This window comes from Saccopteryx bilineata, chromosome 1 (assembly GCF_036850765.1).
Source record: "Saccopteryx bilineata isolate mSacBil1 chromosome 1, mSacBil1_pri_phased_curated, whole genome shotgun sequence".
In the NCBI taxonomy this organism is placed as follows: Eukaryota; Metazoa; Chordata; class Mammalia; order Chiroptera; family Emballonuridae; genus Saccopteryx; species Saccopteryx bilineata.
Genome location: NC_089490.1, coordinates 53,450,035 through 53,474,078, shown reverse-complemented (window position 1 = coordinate 53,474,078; position 24,044 = coordinate 53,450,035). Strand labels below are relative to the sequence as shown.

The 24,044-nt window shown below is 36.0% G+C and overlaps 1 protein-coding gene across 1 annotated transcript in view; it reads right to left on the bottom strand.

The window, feature by feature from the left end:
- BCKDHB (branched chain keto acid dehydrogenase E1 subunit beta) overlaps nt 1-24,044 on the bottom strand; it is a 233,054-nt gene that overhangs the window by 161,081 nt on the left and 47,929 nt on the right. Inside the window, exons 4-6 of the mRNA XM_066253993.1 lie at nt 19,836-19,969; nt 19,447-19,602; nt 15,832-15,940 (exon numbers count right to left, since the gene is read on the bottom strand). Coding sequence (XP_066110090.1) covers nt 15,832-15,940; nt 19,447-19,602; nt 19,836-19,969 — 399 coding nt within the window. The remainder of the gene's footprint in view (nt 1-15,831; nt 15,941-19,446; nt 19,603-19,835; nt 19,970-24,044) is intronic.

Genomic DNA, 24,044 nt, shown 5'->3' with positions numbered 1-24,044 from the left:
AAATTGAAATTGTACCAAGCATATTTTCTGATCATAAAGCCTTGAAACTAGAATTCAACTGCAAAAAAGAGGGGGAAAAACCCACAAAAATGTGGAAACTAAACAACATACTTCTAAAAAATGAATGGGTCAAAGAAGAAATAAGCGCAGAAATCAAAAGATATATACAGACAAATGAAAATGAAAATACGACATATCAGAATCTCTGGGATGCAGAAAAAGCAGTAATAAGAGGAAAGTTCATATCACTTCAGGCCTATATGAACAAACAAGAGAGAGCCGAAGTAAACCACTTAACTTCACACCTTAAGGAACTAGAAAAAGAAGAACAAAGACAACCCAAAACCAGCCGAAGAAAGGAGATAATAAAAATCAGAGCAGAAATAAATGAAATAGAGAACAGAAAAACTATAGAAAAAATCAATAAAACAAGGAGCTGGTTCTTTGAAAAGATCAACAAAATTGACAAACCCTTGGCAAGACTCACCAAGGAAAAAAGACACAGGACTCAAATAAATAAAATCCAAAATGAAAGAGGAGAGATCACCACAGACATCATAGAAATACAAAGAATTATTGTAGAATACTATGAAAAATTATATGCCACCAAATACAACAATCTAGAAGAAATGGATAAATTCCTAGAACAATACAACCTTCCTAGACTGAGTCATGAAGAAGCAGAAAGCCTAAACAGACCAATCAGCAGGGAGGAAATAGAAAAAACTATTAAAAATCTCCCCAAAAATAAAAGTCCAGGCCCAGACGGTTATACTAGTGAATTCTATCAAACATTCAAAGAAGACTTGGTTCCTATTCTACTCAAAGTCTTCCAAAAAATTGAAGAAGCAATACTTCCAAACACATTTTATGAGGCCAACATAACCCTCATACCAAAACCTGACAAGGGTGGCACAAAGAAAGAAAACTACAGACCAATATCTCTAATGAATACAGATGCTAAAATACTAAACAAAATACTGGCAAACCGAATACAACAACATATTAAAAAAATAATACATCATGATCAAGTGGGATTCATCCCAGAATCTCAAGGATGGTTCAACATACGCAAAACGGTTAACGTAATACACCATATCAACAAAACAAAGAACAAAAACCACATGATCTTATCAATAGATGCAGAGAAGGCTTTTGATAAAATACAACACAATTTTATGTTTAAGACTCTCAACAAAATGGGTATAGAAGGAAAATATCTCAACATGATAAAGGCCATATATGATAAACCATCAGCCAACATCCTATTAAACGGCATAAAACTGAGGACTTTCTACCTTAAATCAGGAACAAGACAGGGTTGTCCACTCTCTCCACTCTTATTCAATGTGGTGCTAGAAGTTCTGGCCAGAGCAATCAGACAAGACAAAGAAATAAAAGGCATCCATATCGGAAAAGAAGAAGTAAAGCTATCACTTTTTGCTGATGATATGATCCTATACATCGAAAACCCGAAGGACTCCACAAAAAGATTATTAGAAACAATAAACCAATACAGTAAGGTCGCAGGATACAAAATTAACATACAAAAGTCCATAGCCTTTCTATATGCCAACAATGAAATATTAGAAAACGAACTCAAAAAAATAATCCCCTTCACGATTGCAACAAAAAAAATAAAATACCTAGGAATAAACATAACAAAGAACGTAAAGGACCTATATAATGAAAATTACAAAGCATTGTTAAGGGAAATCGAAAAAGATACAATGAGATGGAAAAATATTCCTTGTTCTTGGATAGGAAGAATAAATATAATCAAAATGGCCATATTACCCAAAGCAATATACAAATTTAATGCAATTCCCATCAAAATCCCTATGAGATTTTTTAAAGAAATGGAACAAAAAATCATCAGATTTATATGGAACTATAAAAAACCCCGAATAGCCAAAACAATCCTAAGGAAAAAGAATGAAGCTGGGGGCATTACAATACCTGACTTTAAACTATATTATAGGGCCACGATAATCAAAACAGCATGGTATTGGCAAAAAAATAGACACTCAGACCAATGGAACAGAATAGAAAGCCCAGAAATAAAACCACATATATATGGTCAAATAATCTTTGATAAAGGGGCCAACAACACACAATGGAGAAAAGAAAGCCTCTTCAACAAATGGTGTTGGGAAAACTGGAAAGCCACATGCAAAAGAATGAAACTCGACTACAGCCTGTCCCCGTGTACTAAAATTAATTCAAAATGGATCAAAGACCTAAATATAAGACCTGAAACAATAAAGTACATAGAAGAAGACATAGGTACTAAAATCATGGACCTGGGTTTTAAAGAACATTTTATGAACTTGACTCCAATGGCAAGAGAAGTGAAGGCAAAGATAAATGAATGGGACTACATCAGAATTAAAAGTTTTTGCTCAGCAAGAGAAACTGATATCAAAATAAACAGACAGCCAACTATATGGGAACTGATATTTTCAAACGACAGCTCAGATAAGGGCCTAATATCCAAAATTTACAAAGAACTCATAAAACTCAACAACAAACAAACAAACAATCCAATAAAAAAATGGGAAGAGGACATGAACAGACACTTCTCCCAGGAAGAGATACAAATGGCCAACAGATATATGAAAAGATGCTCAGCTTCATTAGTTATTAGAGAAATGCAAATCAAAACTACAATGAGATACCACCTCACTCCTGTTAGATTAGCTATTATCAACAAGACGGGTAATAGCAAATGTTGGAGAGGCTGTGGAGAAAAAGGAACCCTCATTCACTGTTGGTGGGACTGTAAAGTAGTACAACCATTATGGAGGAAAGTATGGTGGTTCCTCAAAAAACTGCAATTAGAACTACCTTATGACCCAGCAATCCCTCTACTGGGTATATACCCCAAAACCTCAGAAACATTGATACGTGAAGACACATGTAGCCCCATGTTCATTGCAGCACTGTTCACAGTGGCCAAGACATGGAAACAACCAAAAAGCCCTTCAATAGAAGACTGGATAAAGAAGATGTGGCACATATACACTATGGAATACTACTCAGCCATAAGAAATGATGACATCAGATCATTTACAGCAAAATGGTGGGATCTTGATAACATTATAAGGAGTGAAATAAGCAAATCAGAAAAAAACAAGAACTACATGATTCCATACATTGGTGGAACATAAAAATGAGACTAAGACACATGGACAAGAGTGTGGTGGTTACCAAGGGTGGGGGGGAGGGAGGACATGGGAGGGAGGGAGGGAGAGAGTTAGGGGGAGGGGGAGGGGCACAGAGAACTAGATAGAGGGTGACGGAGGACAATCTGACTTTGGGCGAGGGGTTTGCAACATAATTTGATGACAAAATAACCTAGACATGTTTTCTTTGAATATATGTACCCTGATTTATTAATGTCATCCCATTACCATTAATAAAAATTTATTAAAAAAAAAAATTATATAAGCTCTCCAAATGCAACATTAACATCAAAATTAAAAGCTTTTCTGTATACTGCTATAACCAATTAGAAAACTGTAATAAGAATACTATCCATATAGCAAAAAATCATGAAACATCTAGTAATAACCTTAACAACAATGTGTCAAACTAATAGAAATACCCACACAACTGACTCATGAACAGAAAAGAAATTTGAATAAATGAAGACAACTATGATCTTGGAAATGAAGAATCGTTACAATTAAGATGAAAAATAGGAGAAAATAACTTTTTAAACTGTATGTTTGTGTGTGTATATATGTGTATATTTATATTCATATTACAAATAGGTTAAATGTTGCTCTCAATGACAACCAGTGCAGGGCATAGATATAATGATGACATTTTCCAGAAGGTAACATTAAATTGTTGAGATCCAGTTGTCTCAAGGTGCATTTCTATTAAATACACTAGCAAAAAATTTTATAACAGAATACAGAAAATAATGTTTGAAAAATACAAGAATAAGCAAAATTCTAATACACAAGAGAATAAAAATGCAAGACTTTTAAGCTTAGTTTTCCCAAGTGAAATGTCCTACAAACATTTCTAGCTTTCATTTTTAGCTTGCAGGCTATAAATGGTTATATACTAAGTCTTGTCTGTGCAAGGTAACTGCATCAGTAATACCCTAGCCTTTCAGTTTTTCACTAGTTGTCATCAATGGTTTATTGTGCAGGGCTTAATCAAATAGGAAACAAGAATGAAAGAAATAAAGATTTTATACTTTTACTGTAAGAAAACAAAGGTTTTGCCTGACTAGGTGGTGGCACAATGGATAGAGCTTTGGCCTGGGACACTAGAACACTGAGGTCTGAAACCCCGAGGTCACTGGCTTGACTGTGGACTCATCTGGCTTGAGTACAGGCTCACCAGCTTGAGTGCGGGGTCGCCAGCTTGAGCACGGAATCACAGACATGACCCCACGGTCACTAGCCTGAGCTCAAAGGTCACTGGCTTGAGCAAGGGGTCACTGACTTGGCTGGAGCCCCTCAGTCAAGGCACATATGAGAAAGCAATCAATAAACAACTAAGATGCCACAACTATGAGTTGATGCTTCTCATTTCTCTCCCCTTCCTTTCTCTCTCTCTAAAAAAAAAAAGAGAGAGAGAGAAAAACAGAGGCTTATAATTTTCTTCTGTTTACTTCAACATAGTTTCGAATAGGCAGAATTTAGAAGCATAAATTATGGTATACCCTTCAAAATTTTATGAGCTAAAAATCAGATAAATCTTTGTAAAATGACATTAAAATACAAATATTGATCGACTTACGACCTATGCTACTTACGACCATTCGACCTTACAACCACAATCGCTAGCCACAACTGCTCCACATCTGGCAGAGCATTGCCCAGATGAGTGTACGACAGTGCGGGCCAGCTTCTGGCAGCACTACCATCTCCTTGTGCACCATTTCAACTGTTATCCCAGACTCGGTACAGCAATTTGTGTTTTGTGTCTTGGATATTTTTCATCAAACCCCTCCCAAGATGTCTACCAAGAGGAAATTGTCTTTGCAAATATTAGACCAGTTACACTGGTAATGCAGTGTTTTACTTAAACCTGATGAATGTAAAAATAAGAAACAAAATGGTGTAGAGACGATACAAATGGCATAAAATGAACAAAGAAAATTATGATATATAATAATGAAAGAAAATTATGATAAAATATGACTTAAAGATGTTTATAAAATCATTTCACAGTACTGTACATATAGCCTACTCAACTTACGACCAAATCGTGTTACAACCAGTCTGTCGAAACTAGTCGTGATCGTAAGTCAAGCACTAGCTGTATATCCAAAATAAACTGGTAAGAAAAGTTACAAAATAATGTTGATAGTACTTTATATAACTCAGTTTATATGGAAATGTATTCTATACATTCACTTACATGTATCAATGCAAATATATAAAAAGGGCTCTGAGGAAAGCAGTTGAATAGAGCAAAGAAACTTTATCACTTTTCACTTTATAGTTCTATGATCCTTGAACTTTTTACAAATAGTGCATATTAAATCTTATTAAAAACATTAAATTTTATTAAAAACAAAAAATAAATCACTCTTTTTCATGTAGTGTAAGTTTGGTCATTGAGAATATGTCCAGTTAAATTAGGACAATGATCAAAAACAGAAATCTGTCTAATGTCCAAAGTTAGTCTGAAAGTGAATGTAAATAATATTAAAAATATGCCACAGCACAAAAAATTCCACTGGGTCACATTCCACAAATATGTATTTAAGTTTATTATTAGGTCAATACAGAAGATACATAAACAAATTCAAAGGTAATTCTGCCTTTCACGTTGACTGAAAATCTTTTGATTCTCCTCGCTACTCCTACTAGATCAGGCCTTCTCATCTCAAAATAGACTATTATGCTATTTTGAGATTAAGAATAATTAAGAATAGATCTATGAGAGAGTCAGAACGAAACCTGAACTGCTCTGCTGAGCTCTGCCTAAATTGCTGTCCTGAACATCAGCTATATAAAAAAGTTGTTGATTTAAGCCAGTTAATTTTAGGGGTGCCTTGTTAACTTGCTGATAGAACGTGACTTTTATAATAAGAAAAATAAATGTTTTTAAGAAAACAACATAAGGCATTCTTAATTTCTAATAATAAGTTTACCCTAAAATATTAAAATACTTTATTTTCAGGTACATCTTTTGAATTGAAAAAAAATTAAATCAGCTCAATAGTGCAATGGAACTACTTTATGATTAAGGATGCAACTCACATTTAGCAAACCTTACATATATGGATAAAATAACTGATATGTGACTAGATCTGTTTTAATTACATAGCAAAGCCTAGTAAAAGAAGAACTAACTCATCCCTGGAAAAAACAATCCCATCAACTACCACAGAACTAAGAACTTCCTCTGTGCAGATCATAAACTCAGTGCCTTTGTATCTGTTCATTCATCTATTTCATCTTTAAATCAACTCGATAAGCTAAGTATTGCCATTGTCCTCATTGTACAGGTGAGAAAACTGAAATACAGAAAGGTTACGTTGCTTGCCAAAGTCAACCAGATAGTAACTAGTAAAAGCAGTAATTCAAACTCTGGTGGTCAGGATCCAGAATCCACGTTCTTAACCACTTTATTAGATGGAGGGCAAAAGGGATGCCTACTGGAAAAAGAGCAGATTGCCTACCTAATGTGTCCAAACATAATGAAAATAGTCAATATTAAGGAGATTAGGAACCACGTTAGTAATAGAAACATGTAAAATTAAGCAAATAAAAACAGAGAAAAAAGCATTGTATTCAGAGAAAACCATTGCATACTAAAGAGGAAAAGAAAGAATGCTTTATTACTTTTATTTTTGGTTTGGTTCTAAATCATACTGATATTGTTAACAGCAATGTAAACACTAAAGAATGATCTGATCAGTAATTATACTATACCTCTACAAAGACCCGGGAGAAATTTTGAATATGTTGAGGGACGGATGGAGGCTGCTGGGGAAATGATGGGATAAAAGAAATTCTAGCAGGAAGTTAAAATAATGATGAAAATGTTAAAAAACAGTTGGAACATATTATTTACAATTAAGATAGTAAGTTATCAGAAAAAACTACTAAAAGAGTTGAAAAAATTGCTTGTGAGGAGAGAAGCATCAACTTAGTGAAAGTTAAGGTAAAAACTGCTTTTTTTTGTTACAAGATACATTATTTGGCTGTTTAAAATTTGTGTGTTATTTCAATTTAAAAACTAATTAAAAATCTAACAAATAAATTAAATTCTCTCATTACTGGACCAAACAATTCTTGTCAGTGAGTGTACCTAGTATTAAATATACTAGCCTGCATAAAAATAATCTGTTTAATGATGCCAATCAAAACAAATTTAAAATGTGTAATACTAATTCCTCTCTTTTGTGTACACTGATATTGGGCAAAAATGTCTTCAAAGTCTTCTACCATTCAAAACTACTTAAAATAATTTTCTTCACTTCATAATGTATAGATTCATGCATAACCAATGTATCTGCTTAAAAAAAGAAAAGTTCTCAGTATCATTATAACCTATTTTTGAGTGAAAAGATAATTTGAATCCTGGAAATAAAGTAGCACAAGGCTTTCAGTCTTATTTTTTTCTCACTAAAATAACCATAGATAAAAACTGTGTTTACTTTGATATCACTAATGTCAATCATTCAATTAAATAAAGTCAAAAAGTTCAAGACATATAGGAACAGCTTCTCCACAAGATGCCTATATCTGATAATGACTCACTGATTCATCCTTTCTGAATCATAACTATTCTGTACATGGTTAATACCGTCTAGGTTACTCTTCTTTACTAAATATCCTTCTGCCATTTTAAAGTTTATTTATATTTAAATGTCATGATTATAAATAATCCAGCAATACTAGTTATATTCCTCCCAAATTTAGAAGACAAATTTTATACAGGTTAAGTATTCAAAATAAGTAGAAAGAAAATTGCTGCATAAAGAATGTATTATCTATTTTTACTTTCATATTTGTAATTTACAAAGTTAATGGCCGAACTAAAAGAAGCTATTTCTGTTGTGTTGTAGACCAGCCATGTGAAGAGTCACCACAACACAGATGTTTGAACACAGAACAGTATATGGAGACCAGGTCCAAAAATGAAGGGGTCAGAGACATCAAGAACAACTGTGACAGAACCAATACTGTGCATTCACCGAACAGTTTAATCCCTTCCCCAAAATGAGGAAGACTACATTTCTCAGCTACCTTTGTCTCTACTTGGGGACATGTGACTAGGTCCCTTCAAAGCAGCATAGAGCAGAAGTTCTGAAACACCTACAGGCTTGGGCATGCAGTTTTTATAACTTTCAAAGAAGCAACTAATCCTATGCCACTGAAGAAATTTATGCAGTATATATTCAAACCTTGGACTACACACTACAATATAAGGAATATACTGCCTTAATAAAAATCTATTGATATTATATATTTCTATTCAATTAAAAAGTAGATAATTTTAATTATGAGAGAATAAAATAGCATATGTCTTGGCACAAAACTAGAACATGGGAAGAATCTGCTTCATTTATGTCCTCCTTTCAATAATGTTTAAAGAGGATGTAAAATAGGATAATGTTGGAAAGATAGCAGCCTTGGTCAGAACATATTCATTTAAACCTAACTATCACCTATTTCTCTGTGAGCAAGCTTCTCAAACTCTCTGAACTTCAGTTTCAGAATACCATCACCTCAAAAGGTTTTGTGAAGATTAAATGGAACCATCTGCACCATAAATGCCCAATGTCTAGGTTTGAAAACTAGCTTTCAGCAAGCTGCTAACTTCCCTAATGCTCAGGTTCCTATGATGACAGTGACAAATTTTTCTGAAAAGGTTGCTATAAGGATTAAATGAAATACGTCTACACAATGTAGCACAATGTCTAGCACATAAGTGTTCAAAAGTGCTTAAAGATGAGGCAGATACTCACATGGATTATCTCAATCCCTTCAACAACCTCATGAGTACTATCACTCATAAACAGATGGATTCCTACTGCAGCTATTAAGACAAACATAGCTTTTGTATTATGTTTATGAAAGGCTGCAGTTTATTGTGCTAATCAAACTGGGGATATTTGGATCTTAAAAGAAAAGCATCTTTTCTCTGACCAAGATGATGTATTATATCAGTCAAGATTATTATATTAGTACAGTCTACAGGGGACTGAAAATCCTGTAATGTGATTAATAAGTTCTCCCCAGATCCTTTCATTTATCAAAGGAAAATTAAAGGAATAAAAGTAACACAAGGAACTTTAAGAACTAACCTAATGGAATGGTGAGGATTTTCTCTTTTTATTTCTATTCGTCTCCCTCCTTCTCATCTCCAGTGAATGTATCTGCTTGGCCTCACAGACTTCTACTAGAGACTCTTACTCACTAAGTTACAGGGAACTTGACCCAGTCTCACATCATCCCAGGCAAACAACACATAGAAAGTACACCTGTATGTCCACATACAAAATTCCAGCAAGAGGTCACATAGCTGGGCTCTTGAGTCACATGTCAAGCATCTGATGAGATCAAAGAGGTCAGAAGGGATGACTAAAAGTCCCTTAAAAACCACATGGCGCCTGACCAGGCAGTGACGCAGTGGATAGAGCATCAGACTGGGATGCAGAGGACCCAGGTTCGAGACCCCTAGGTTGCTAGCTTGAGCGCGGGCTCATCTGGTTTGAGCAAAAGCTCACCAGCTTGGCCCCAAAGTCGCTGGCTCGAGCAAGGGGTTACTCAGTCTGCTGAAGGCGCGCGGTCAAGGCACATATGAGAAAGCAATCAATGAACAACTAAGGTGTCACAACGAAAAGCTGATGATTGATGCTTCTTATCTCTCCATTCCTGTCTGTCTGTCCCTGTCTATCCCTCTCTCTGACTCTCTCTCTCTGTCTCTGTAAAAGGAAAAAAAAAGCCACATGGCATGGGTTAAGAGTAGTGGCCTTGGGAAGAATATGTCTTACAAGAAAAATAATGGACCAACAGATGCTAAAAGATTATCTAATAAGAGACCTATACACTATAACTACAAGCTAAAGCTTTGATTAATTATAACTGTATCAATCTGGAACAGGATGTAGTGATATAAATTACATAGATATAGATAAAAATTATAAATTAAAGGGAATTCTTTGAGTTAGCAAGTTAACTTTTATAGATGTCTTATACTTTACCTTCCTAAGGAAGTCTTTATTTAGTACCCTTTAAATACTTTGTTTCAGGAATTACTGGTTTGTATAAAAGCTACTCTAGATTTGGAAAAATCATCTTACCTTAATGATGTTGCAGGAGGGAAAAGCAGGTAATAGTTAATGCAAAGTTATAGTTGATGAGTAATAATTGATGTTTTCCTAAAATATTTCCTACTCCATCAATCTAATTCTGATGGAGCAGAGTGGAAAAAAATATGCAGAGAATTACTTTCTTGTAAAAAAAATTCTGTTAATGAACACTAATAAAAATGCACTCATCTCTGTTCCTTAAATATATTTACTCATTCCCATCACACTCAACAGCTCATATTTTCCTCTCTTTATTTCTCTGGATTATATTCTGATCATTTCTTCAGCCATGTCTTCCAGTTTGCTAATTCTGCCTTTATCTGTTCATAATTTCTAATTAAACTAGCAGAGATTTATTTCCCTTTCAATTATATTTTTCTTTTATAGAATTTTCATTCTGTTCTTTAAATTTGCTTGCCTCCCGCTTGGATCCTCAAATGTTTCTTTTATTTTCATATAAAACCTACTTTTTTGTATTGTCTATATCAGTGGTCCCCAACTCTCGGGCCACAGACCAGTACCAGTCTGTGGGCCAATTGGTACCAGTCCGCAGAGAAAGAATAAATAACTTACATTATTTCCGTTTTATTTATGTTTAAGTCCAAACGATGTTTTATTTTTAAAAAATGACCAGATTCCTCTGTTACATCCGTCTAGGACTCACTCTTGACGCGTGTCTCAGTCACGTGATACATTTATCTGTCCCACCCTAAAGGCTGGTCCATGAAAATATTTTCTGACATTAAACCAGTCCATGGCCCAAAAAAAGTTGGGGACCACTGCTCTATATGACAGTTCTAATATCTGAAGTCTTAGTGGGCCTGCATCTGTCTTTCCTGCAGAGAAAGACTACTTTTTCTGGACTTTTTCTATGAGACTACTTTGAAATGACACCAGAGAAGATTTTGTTTCCTTCTGACAGTTCTCATGGGGTGCCACCAACCCAGAATCATTTGACCTAAAAGTTTCCAGGCCACACTATAAGCACATATTTAAATCATAGTCCTAGGCAAGGGTCAACTTGTGATAAAAATTCTTTTCTCTTCACCAGCATAGAGTCAAGACAGGTGATCATCCTCCCTCTACCCCTGCATCTCACATAGTAAATGTGGTCTGTGGGGTCCCAGCCTTACGCAAAGGTTGGCTCCAGGCAGGTTTTCTACCTAAAGTGAGCACTAGACCTTATCTCCTGTCGCCAGTGCCCCATAATGCCATCAGAACAGAATCTCAGTGTCTCCAGGACCTGGCAAACACCTACAGAGAGACTCTGACATTCACTTATCTCCCAGGGTTCTGACCTTCACATTTCAGAACTCCAGACTCCTAAACTACAGGTCAGGTCAGTATACATTTAGAATACATACACATACACACACACGCACACACGCACACAATTTATTTCAGGGTATCTAATCTATCATTCTCCCATTACTATCATACAAGGAAATCTTATTCTATATACTTAGTCTGACACCTTCCTCTTCTTTCCCCACTTTAAATTCATTTAGACAGTATTACATATAATCTAAGAAATTTCTAACCCATCTCCCTCTGCTAATTTCTCCTCACCATTTCTTAGACAGGCTGTTAAAGCCTCCTAGCTCAGTCTTAATGACCAGTCTTTTCATCACACTAAAATTTGGAGGCAGTGAGACAAAGACATCAGTTCCAGGCTGTCCTTTGGGTTTCAATCCATCTGAGCAGGTCCTAGTTTGTCCTTGCTCTTCCCTACTTCATGTTCATCTTCCCTTCCTGACAGTCTACTTGCTCTAGACTTCAGAATACAGCACCAAACACAGAAGCAGAAACTTTTCATAGGCTATTCTGCTTCTCCAAATGTATACTTTTAGGTGTGATGCCTGTAATACATTCTTTATTATGCAGTGTAATCCATCAAATGGATATAGCTTATTTTATTCAACTGACCAACATCCCCTAGTGATGGATTAAATGGTGCTGCAATGGACAGTAACATTTTTTAAGACCTTTATCAGTTTATCTCTGAAACAGATTCTTAGAAGTAGACTCTGGGTCAAGGGTAAATAATATTTCTAAAACTTCTATTCCCTCCTTAAAACTTATGACTCCTTCTGGAGACCATGCAAGCAGCTCTGGCAGCCATAGAGTGGCAGTTGTCATATCCACCTCCTATCACTGTGCAATAATAAAATTTTCAGTTGGGCACTAAGCGAAAAACTGCTTTTCTCAGTGGTCCTGTAATTAAATTCTGACCTGTAGGATGTGAGTAGATTCAAACGGTACAATTTCTAAACTACTCTTTAAAGAGAAGAGTTCCTGTCCCCTTATCCCTTTCCCTCTCCCTCTCCCCCCTTCCTGGTGGCTGAAATGTTTATGTGATGTTGGACACAGAGCAGCCATCTGGGTCCAGGATCTGAAAGGCACATGTCGAACACAACAAAGAAACCAAACAGAAGAGCCCTGGTACTCTGACAACTGAGGAGCCACCACAGCAGCCCTGGACTGACAATCCAGATATTTATGGGAGAGAAGTAAATTTCCATCTTATTTATAGTCTTATTATGGAGCAAGCCCAACTAATATACCTAATAATTTTAGAACTGTCTAATTCATGAATATATCTATTTATTTATTATATCATTCCATAAAATAAAATATAAGGGCTTAAATATATAAATTTTATAAACATTGCCTTAGACTACTCAAAAGTTCCCTTTACTTATACTTTACTATTTTCCTTTTAGTTAAGATTACTGGATAATCAACCTAAATGAGCTATTATGTAATGAACACAACTCCCAATTATTTTTATAAAGTATTGTCAGCCTATTATTTATAATGTTATATACCTCTATATTTATTACCTTATGCACCTTCTTAAAAACTCTAAATGTAAAGGTCTATACCTTTGATCCACTAAGGTTTAACTATTCCCAAATGTATGCTAGAAATTCAAAAAGAATGTAAGAAAAAAGTCAAGTAACTGATTATTTATAGATACCAAAAGTCTTTCTACTGCCACCACTTAAAAATCATCAGGCTACTCTGGTCCTTGAAATAAAAGCACCTTCTTTTACTGTTCAATTAGACTGTCAATACAGACATGTCTTCCACAAGGTACTGCAGATAACTGAATCAAATTACTCCATTTCTTTTTATATTGTTCCAGACATGTGGAAGTTGGACATTTATTTCGCCAGCATGAAGCAGATAGGAGAGATTAACAGATCGAGCTAAAGAGTAGGCTGCGTGTGGGCAGCAACTGAAGAATCAGTATCAGAATATTCAAAGCTCCCATCTCCCACCCCCCAAAATAAGCAGAAATCAGAATATGGGCAGCGGTCAGATACTGATTTGAACCAGAGACCAAATCAAAGTAAACCATGGGTTAAAAGCACCCTGAATTCTAATATAAGAACCAATAATAAAGTAAAAATAAAATAAAATAAATAAAAGGAGATAAACAACTTCAGATATTGCTTCAGAACTGACTGTAAGCAGTGATTCTCACAATGTAATATGAGTCAGAATTATCAGGAGGGCTATTACGACAGAGACAGCTGGGCCTTACTCCCAGGGGTTCTATCTAACACAGTAGGTCTTAAAGGAAGACTGACAATTCACATTTCCAAAAAATTCTCAGGAATCTTATGCTGCTGGCCCTAGGATCAACTTTGATAATCACCTAGTGAACATTCAGATGAAGACTTTGGTGGCTACATTTTCTCCTTTCTGCATCAGAGAAACTCTCTTAGCTGTGGAAAAAACTAGAGCCTCCAGGATCTTTACTGAGCCACTAGGAATCAAGAAATCAGAGTTAGAGTCCTTAAAATGGCACATAACCAATCATTGGGAAACTTCTGAAAAACTTCTGAATAATGATCGTCATCAGAAACTTACACAAACTCTCCCAGGGCCAAACCTACAACAAATGTCTCAAGTTCATTTGCTTATATGGAATCCAATAACATTAAACATTTTCCTTAACAATCCTGATTTCAAATTTTCAGTTAAGTGAATATAACTTTTCTAAATGTTTCTTATGCAGCCTCCATTCATTAAATACTGGGGGAAAATCTGCATTAATTGATTAGCTATAACAGTTGGTTGACCTTCCAAATATAATAATACCCATATGGATAGAAATCAAATAGCTACTCTGTATACACAATCCGTGTTTTCCTCTTCACCTCAAGATTTTAAATTCTTACATTAATTATTTTTTATCCCATAATAGGATATAGATCACAATAGAGTTCCTAAAAAATATAGAGACTCAATTTAAAATATGTTTAACCTAAGAGCAACTAGAACTCTGACAAATTTCTAACGGAAGTGTAAAATGGCACAATCACATTGAAAAACTTTCTTTAGCAAGTTCTGTAAAGCTAAATCCACATCTGTCTTGTGACACACCAATTCCATTCCTGGATGTTTATTACCCAAATGAAGAAAAAACATGTTCACAAAAGCACATGTAAAAGAATGTCCCTAGCAACCTTGTACAAAATAGGCAAAACTGACAAACTGTGATCTATTCATACAACGGAATGTTACTCAGCAATGAAAAAACAATAAACTACTTGATATAAGCACTAATATGAATGAGTCTCAAAAACATTAGGTTGCACAAAAGAAGCCAAACACAAAAGAACATATATAGCACTGTGCGATTCCATTAATAGGAAGTTCCAAAATGTGCAACTAATCTGCAGTAACAGCAATCAGAAAGTGGCTAAGTTTAGGATAGGGAAAATGGGTTGCCAGGGAAGATAAATGGACTCATCATTCCTAGAGTGATAAATGTTCTACGTCTTGTTTTGCACAGTGGTTACAGGGATGTATATAGGACTGTCAAAATCTATGAACTGAAATAATATCTATGCATTTTATTGTATGTAAATCACATCACAATAAAACAATGTGTTTTTCAGCTTAACTATTGAATATTCAAAGAATGATTTGCCAAAGCAATATTCCTGAATTCAAAATATACTATAGACAAAAGAAATAGTTTTATCTTAAAATTTTTATTACAGTTGATAAATAAGCAGTCACAGTGAGTATTTACAGAATCATGATTTTAAGCTACAAGGAGCATGACTGAACACCATAGTTTTCCTTAGACGGTCATCCCAATGTAGATTTGATGTCACAGTATTAACAGTGCCTCCTTCACTATCAAAAGTGTTCTACTTTACATTATGATTTACATAGACACTTTAGCTTTAAGAGCACTTAATATCATTTAGTATAATGAGCTCATTCACTTTTTCATTCAACCCACACTTACAAAGCCTCTACTATGTAGATGACCATAGTCCCTAGGTTCTTAAAAAATTCACACTGTTTCTTTTTTCCACAATGAAAATATAAAATGCCTAGATGGATTTTCCCTAAACTTAACATAAAATATGCCTAAGAACAAACTATTAAATAAATCAGAATTTTTTACAAGGTAAATATAAACCACACTTACAAGAAAAAGAATAATTTTTGAACTGTAAAAAAATATATAAAGATATTCACAAATATAAAATAAAGAAAACCTTTACCTGCTGCCCTGTAAAGTATTTTAGGTTCAAAAAATATACAAGGATTTTTATCCTCTATGCATGACAAAAGAAGTCCCTTGGCCTGGAAAGGGCTTCTGGGTACAACCACCTGCAAAAACAGATTTTATTTAAAGACAATTTTAGTAAAAATGTATCCTAGTATACTCACTTATAAGAAGGGTTGATATTTAAATAACCAACTGTTACTAATTAAAAACAGAAATATGGCATTTTTAGCCTAGTTACCATTTTTTTAAAAATTTACATACTGTCCTTAAAAATTCCACTTGTTCAACATTTATCAGATGCCTATCATATTCTGGTGACTAAAACTACTCTTCTTTTAAGTAGCTAAACTTGTATATATATATATATACTTTTTTCTTCTGCAAAAAGCATTCATCAAAACAAAATAGTAAAATTGTCAACATCTTTCTGTATTATAAATAAATATTTTTTACTAATACTTTATTGCTGATTTCAAAGACTGTGCAACTCTCTTCTACCATTTTAAATATTAAAATCTCCTTTTCCATTTAAAACATGGTCTGCATTGTCTATACAGAAAAGTAATCCACTAACTTTACGATCTAGAGAGCACTGTAACATCCAGTTATTAAAAAGTTAAAAGAAAAGTGTAGTAGATACTACATACTTCCAGTTAACAGAAAAGGGCTCCAGAACCTTCTTGAGGATGGGATTGATAATGAGGAAGATGACAATGCAGCAGGTAGCACGTGTGTTAAGTAGGCCAAGAACTCTACGTGGACTAACTCAGCTACTATCCACAGAAACCCCACAGGTAGCTATTATTTCCTCCAATATAGAAATTCAGAATAAAGCTTAGAGAAAGATCAAATAGCTTGCCCAAGGTTAGGTTGCTTGCTAGACCAGGGATACCCACCCAGTTCTGAATAACATCAACAGCTCCAGCTCTTAACTTCTACACCATTTTGCCTCAAATTACAAACTGTGTCTAATTTTTAATGAATGTTAAATAACTTCATAAAGACAAGAGTTACATTGGAAGAGTTACCAATAAAATAAATCTGAATTAGGTGCTCTGTAGTGGAGCTCTCACCAGGCGTACGGTTGTCCTGGCTTTGATTCTGCTCAGGGCACACACACAGGAGAAATGACCACCTGCTTCTCCACCCTTCCCCTCTCCCTCTCACTCTCTCTCTCCCCCACCTCCAGCAAGTTGGCCCGGGTGCTGAGGATGGCTCCATGGTGCTCTCCACCTCAGGTGCTAAAAATTGCTCAGTTGCTGAGCAACAGAGCAATGCCCCAGATGGGCATAGCACTGCCCCTAGGTGACTTGCCCAGTCGATTCCCATCTGGGTGCATGTGGGAGTCTGTCTGTCTGTCTCTCTCCCCTACTCTCACTAAATTTTAAAAAAATCTAAATTTATCACAAAGGCTCAAATAAGGTTCCTTGAAGCAAACTATATTTGGCTTTCAAAATCATTTTAATACCATTTTTATTGAAGGGTTTTCATTTAAAAAGTAAAACAGCAGCTCAAGTCTCACTATTTCATTTTCTATAAATTAATTGCTAAACACATTGCTTACCACATCACAATGTCTTTCTAATGTTCCTACTTAATTTTTCTTTATCAGATTGTATTTATTTTTAGCATTTTGTGCTATATGTATATTTTCATTTTGGGTTTAAAAAAAGAGAGAAAGAGGAGAAGAGTAGAGAAAGTAGGGGATTGAGAGAAGAGATCTGTTCTTAAAAATACTGGGTAACATCATAATCATTAAAGGTGAATCAATGTTCAGCACAAACACAAAAATAACTATTGTCTTAAATGTGGTTTTTGTCCCAACTTACCACTTCCATATTACATTGAAAAATCATGCAACCTGTACTCAACTGAAAAAACTTTGACTTAGCTCTAGTAGAAAAAAATAAATAAATAAAACATAAGGATATGTTTAAAACCAGTTCATATAAGGTCTACCGGAAAGTTCTGTCCATTTTTGGAATAAAACAAAATACAAATTTTTCTTACCGTCAATAAACTTTATTAAATAATATATTTCCACACCAATCCTATCTTCCGAACATGGTCCGAAATGGTTTGCTGAGCTGAATTAAGCCTTTCTGCGATCTCCGATGTTGTCAGAAAGGATCTTGCCTCAACATGGTCTTAACAACATCATCATCAATCAAAGATGGTTGTCCAGAACGTGGCTTATCAGAAAGGTCGAAATCACCTGTTTCAAATTTTTCGAACCATCTTCTGCATGTCCTATCAGAAACTGTACCTTCACCAAATACTTTCAATAAATTTCTACATGCTTCTGTAGCATTTCCTCCTTGTTGAAATTCATATACAATACAGTGGCGTAAATAAACTTTATCAGGAGCCATGGGTACACTATCGCTTCACACATAAGACTAACATGAATCAACTTTGTTTTAGTTAATTTGCTACGTCAGTATGTATACATTAAGTGATAAAAATAGAGAGGCACACATGCGCCAAATAAACATGTGCTTACGTGTGGAAACTTGTGATAGAAACAGACAGAACTTGGCGGTAGACCTTATATTTTCAAAAAATAGACACAGTCCTGGGTGAACACATCTATGAGTTTTTATGATGATTCCCTAAAGAGCTCTTCAGTAAACAGAACTAGAAAAGAAGAAAATTAAAATATTAAGACTGAAAATATGCAAAATGTTTTCATTAGATGACCTAAGCTATTATAGAAACCTAAGATTGTTTTGGAAGGCTATAAAAGAGAGATGCTTCAAAATTAATCATTTGAGCAAATAGTATCTTACCTGGACTGAAAAGCACACCTAGGTAACAAAGGCTTTTCTTAGTTTATTTAAAAAGAAATAGACTAACAGCAATAGTCTTATTCCTCTATGAAATAAACAGAAGATTCTTAGTTTACCCCACAATCCATTAAGTGAAAAGACCTATTAAGAAAGAAACATAGATGCCTGACCAGGCGGTGGCACAGTGGATAGAGCGTCGAACTGGGATGTGGAAGACTCAGGTTCGAGACCCCGAGGTCCCAGCTTGAGCGCAGGCTCATCTGGTGTGAGCAAAAGCTCACCAGCTTGGACCCAAGGTCGCTGGCTCGATCAAGGGGTTATTCGGTCTGCAGAAGGCTCGCAGTCAAGGCACATATGAGAAAGCAATCAAGGAACAACTAAGGAGTCCCAACGAAAAACTGATGATTGATGCTTCTCATCTCTCTCAGTTCCTGTCTGTCTGTCCCTATCTATCCCTCTCTCTGACTCTTGCTCTGTCTCTGAAAAAAAATAAATAATTAAAAAAAAAAAAAAAGAAAGAAACATAGAGCAAACAAGAAAAATAAACCAACTATGTTCTCAGTCTTATTCATTAAAGCCTGAAATCAATATCAGGGTCAAGCAAGGTGCTGCTTAAAAAAAACACCCTATAAACCTGAGCAATGGATTAGTGAATCTAAAAAAAAAAATGCAAAGCTCTCTTTTAAAAAGAATTGTTTACATAAATTCTAAAACTCCTGTTTGCTTTCCTCTGGATAAGCATATTAGTTAAGATTAATAGAATGAACCAAAATGGAAACATCAAATGGAGATTTAAAAGAGTACACAAAGGAAGATACCTTGATTCCTGGGCAGTGGGCAAAAAAAGCTTCAGGACTCTGAGAATGATAAAGACCCCCATGGCCGACACAGCCCCATGGAGAACGTATGGTGAGGCTTCCACAATTAAAAAGATCCCCAGAGCGATATCGATACTTGGCAGCTTCATTAACAATCTGAGGAGGGAAAAGAGAAGGGACATGTCACAAGTTCTTTATTCCCACCCATTTCCTTGGACCACTTTATGAGATCTTTAAACTTATGCCCGTAACAACATAACTTGCAATGCACTAACTCAAAGGTAACAAAAAGTCCCTAATATAGGGGGTGGGAGAGTGGAGGCAAAACTTCAATATTTCATGGACTTAACCTACAAATGATCAACTACAGTAAAATGCAATCTTCCTACCTGATCAAAAGCAGGAAAAATATAATCTGCAAACTGAATTTCTGCAATGGCGGTAGCACCAGTGACTGCAAGTCCAATCCCAAATCCAATAATTCCTTGTTCACATAACGGAGTATTAAAAACTCTATCTTTTCCTTAAAAAAAAAAAAATAAAGTCATGTTACTATGACAAATGAAAGTAATGCAATGCATAATACAACTGAGAAGTCAATGAATGGGTATGGTGAGATGAAAAAACAACACAGAACAAGTGAAGGAAACTAAAAATAACTAGTATGTGGCTGATTTAAACGCAAACACAGCAATTAGACTAACTCTACGTAATCTAAATGTTACCATTAAAAGACAGACTGTCACAATGGGATTAAAAAAAAGCAAAACCTAACTACTGAAAAAAAAATAATAAAGATATCAGAAAGTTATAAGTAAAAAGAAGAAAAAAAATGCACAGTGAAAAACCGATCCGAAGAAAGTTTTTGCTATATTAAAAGCAGACAAAGTAGATTTAAAGGAAAAGTCATTACCAGAGATAGAAAGGGAAAATTCATTCTTTAAAAGTTGATTTACAAGGAGGACATAATTCTGAATTTAAACTATGTGATATTTGAACACCATTAACAAACATGACTTAACTGATATATGCAGGACACTACACCTAACAGCTAAGAATGCAAATCTTTCATTGGTGAACAGAGAATACTGGTATTAACTGACCACAGATGGAGTTATATATCTAATCTAACAAATTTCAAATAATTAAAATCATATATTCCCTGACCAGTGATGGCAGAGTAGATTGAGCCTTGGCCCTGGACACGGAGGGACCTGGTTTAAAACCCCAAGGTTGGCTTGAGTGCAGGCTTGCTGGCTTGAGTGTGGGTTTATCACCAAGAAAGGCAGCTAACTTGAAGCCCAAGGTCGCTGGCTTGAGCAAGGGGTCACTGGTTCCGCTTGAGCCCCCTGGTCAAGGCACATATTAGAAACAATCAATGAACAACTAAATTGAAGAAACTATGAGTTGATGCTTCTCATCTCTCTCCTCCCCGATCCTTCTCCCCCTTCCTGTCTCTCTCTCAAAAACAAAATTGGGCCCTGGCCGGTTGGCTCAGTGGTGGAGCGTCGGCCTGGAGTGTGGGGGACCCGGGTTCAATTCCCGGCCGGGGCACATAGGAGAGGCGCCCGTTTGCTTCTCCACCCCCCCCTTCCTCTCTGTCTCTCTCTTCCCCTCCCGCAGCCGAGGCTCCATTGGAGCGGGGATGGCCCGGGCGCTGGGGATGGCTCCTTGGCCTCTGCCCCAGGCGCTGGAGTGGCTCTGGTCCCGACGGAGCGACACCCCGGAGGGGCAGAGCGTCGCCCCTGGTGGGCGTGCCGGGTAGATCCCAGTGGGGCGCATGCGGGAGTCTGTCCGACTGTCTCTCCCCGTTTCCAGCTTCGGAAGAAAGCAAAAAAAAAAAAAAAAGTTAAAAAAAAAAATTGTATAGACTATACTCTCTCACCATAGTGAAATTAAGATAGAAATTAATAACAAAGATAATTAGAAAATCTTTATGTTAGAAAATAAAAGTTTATATGTCTAAGTAACTCATGACTCAAAGAAGAAATTATAATGAAAATTAGAAAATATTTTGATCTAAATGATAATGAAAACTATCTATCCCAACTTACTGAGGTTCCATTTTCAATAAAGGCAGAGTAACCCTTCCACATCTAATGATTATAAACTTCAAACAAAATATAACAAACAACTATTTATATGCATCAGAAAGGCAAAAATAGGCCTAAACTGAAAGAGATTGGACTCTGAGAAGAAATGAATCACAGTGGATGAGCATGACATTTATAGGCATATCCCCTGAAGGGACTTCCCAGTCTCAGTGATATGAGACAGCTAGAATTCAGACAGACAGACATGGTCTTATCGACCTAAGGTATTAAAGAATGGAGTATGGAGCTGCCAGTCGCTGGATATTTAAAAATTAAATGCCTAAAAGAAGGGAACTACATGGGGCTACCCCAAAATCTGTGCATTAACTCTTCCCCAATCCTTGGCTGACTCCCATGGCTGCAGGACACTCCAAAAGCCCAGGAGTTTTCACCCAAAAGCTCAAAGAGCTGAGCATAGATTTCAGCTCTGCCCACTAAAAAGAAGACAGAATTTGGAGTTAGACATTCTTCAAATTAAAGAAACTTGATAAACAAACACTTTAGGCTTTCCATTAAAACCACAAGGGACAATGCTATTAGCATACAAGTCAATTCTCATCTAAAATTTTACCACCTCTCAACTAATATCAGCATTTCATGAAAGAGTCTACTTTCAAGGACCTGGATGAATGGACACAAGCAATAGCCAGTCTGATCAATTGGCCAAAGTTTAGGGCCAGATCTGGGATTCATATTTCAGTTCCATAATCCAAGGGTACCAGTTCTTCCTGGTACATAGAATTTACTTTCCGCTCAATCAGTCCTTTTGAATGTGAACCACAAATAGGGCAGGTGCTAGGAAATGCCAACTAGATATATTCTACAGTTTGCACTTTAAAAGCAGCTGCAAAAACTTAAGAGCATGATTCATACTCATCACGATCTGTGACTACCTTCCGATTGTGATCTCTATCCCTCATCAGTTCCCTATTTGACTGTGAGTTGCTTTGATAATTTCTGAAAATCTATGATTCCATTGAATTAAGAACAATTCACTGGTAGAAAATGAACAGAGATTCCAGCTGCCACCTGTGGAGTCCACACCCATGGAATACCTCAACCATCTGAACCAGAGAAACTGTGTTCTTACTTATTCCTTGCTGCTTCGAGCTCACTGGATTCAGATTTTTTTTTTATTCTTTTTTTTTTTTTTTTTTTTTTTGGAGAGGAGAGAGAGACAGAGAGGGAGAGAGAGGAGAGAGAGAGAGAAGGGGGGAGGAGCTGGAAGCATCAACTCCCATATGTGCCTTGACCAGGCAAGCCCAGGGTTTTGAACCGGCAACCTCAGCATTTCCAGGTCGACGCTTTATCCACTGCACCACCACAGGTCAGGCGATTCAGATATTTTTCATCTCAGTAAATATAGCAATTTTTTGTTGCTACAAAGCAGAAAAGTTGAGTTTCTCAGAATTCTTACTCCAAAAGATGCTTAATTTGAAGAAATAGCTTAATTCTCTCTTCCTGTTTCTATGATCTATCAAAAATATTGCTTTAACATAAATTAAATGTTAAAGATTTGTTTCTATCTTCTCCCAAACTGGTAGTTATTGAGAGTAAAAGCACACATAAAATGTATAATACTGATGATTTTCCTCTGTTACAAAGCAATTAACCTAATATCAAGTTTATAAACACAGTATCGGCCTGACCGGGCGGTGGCGCAGTAGATAGAGCATCGGGGTGGGACTCAGAGGACCCAGGTTCGAGACCCTGAGGTCGCCAGCTTGAGCCCAGGCTCATCTGGTTTGAGCAAAAGCTCACCAGCTTGGACCCAAGGTCACTGGCTTGAGCAAGGGGTTACTCGGTCTGCTGAAGGCCCGCAGTCAAGGCACAAGCAATCAATGAACAACTAAAGTCTCACAACGAAAAACTGATGATTGATGCTTCTCAGATCTCTCTGTTACTGTCTGTCTGTCCCTATCTATCCCTCTCTCTGAATCTCTCTGTCTCTGTAAAAAAAAAAAAAAAAAAAACAAAAAAAAAAAAACAAACACACAGTATCATAATGGGTAAATTAATAATATGTTCAGTGATTTCAGCCAAGACAAATGTGGATTTATGTGTCATCTCCACAATTTACTGAAGTCCTAAGGCTCAATTTCTATCTGTAACACAAGAATTGTGATACTAAAAAAACTAAAACTTCATACTTATTCAAACATTTACAAAGTACCTAGTATTGTGTAGACACTATTCTAGAGTCAAAGGATACAGAAGAAAAAAAGTATATTCTTATGGAACTTACATTCCAGTCAGGAAAAAGACAAAAACAAAATAAATGAGTAAAATACATATGTGAAATGATGACAAATGCTATGAAGAAGAGTACAGCAGGAGTAGGTGATTAGGGGAGCAGGCGGGACTACTGCCATTTTAAATAGGAAGAGAGATGACAGTTAAAGGAAGAGTTGAAGGAAGTGAGGATATGTACCATGCATACATCCAAGAAAATATATGTTCCCGGCAGGAGGACCAGCTAGTGCAAAGGTCCTGGGGTATGAGCAT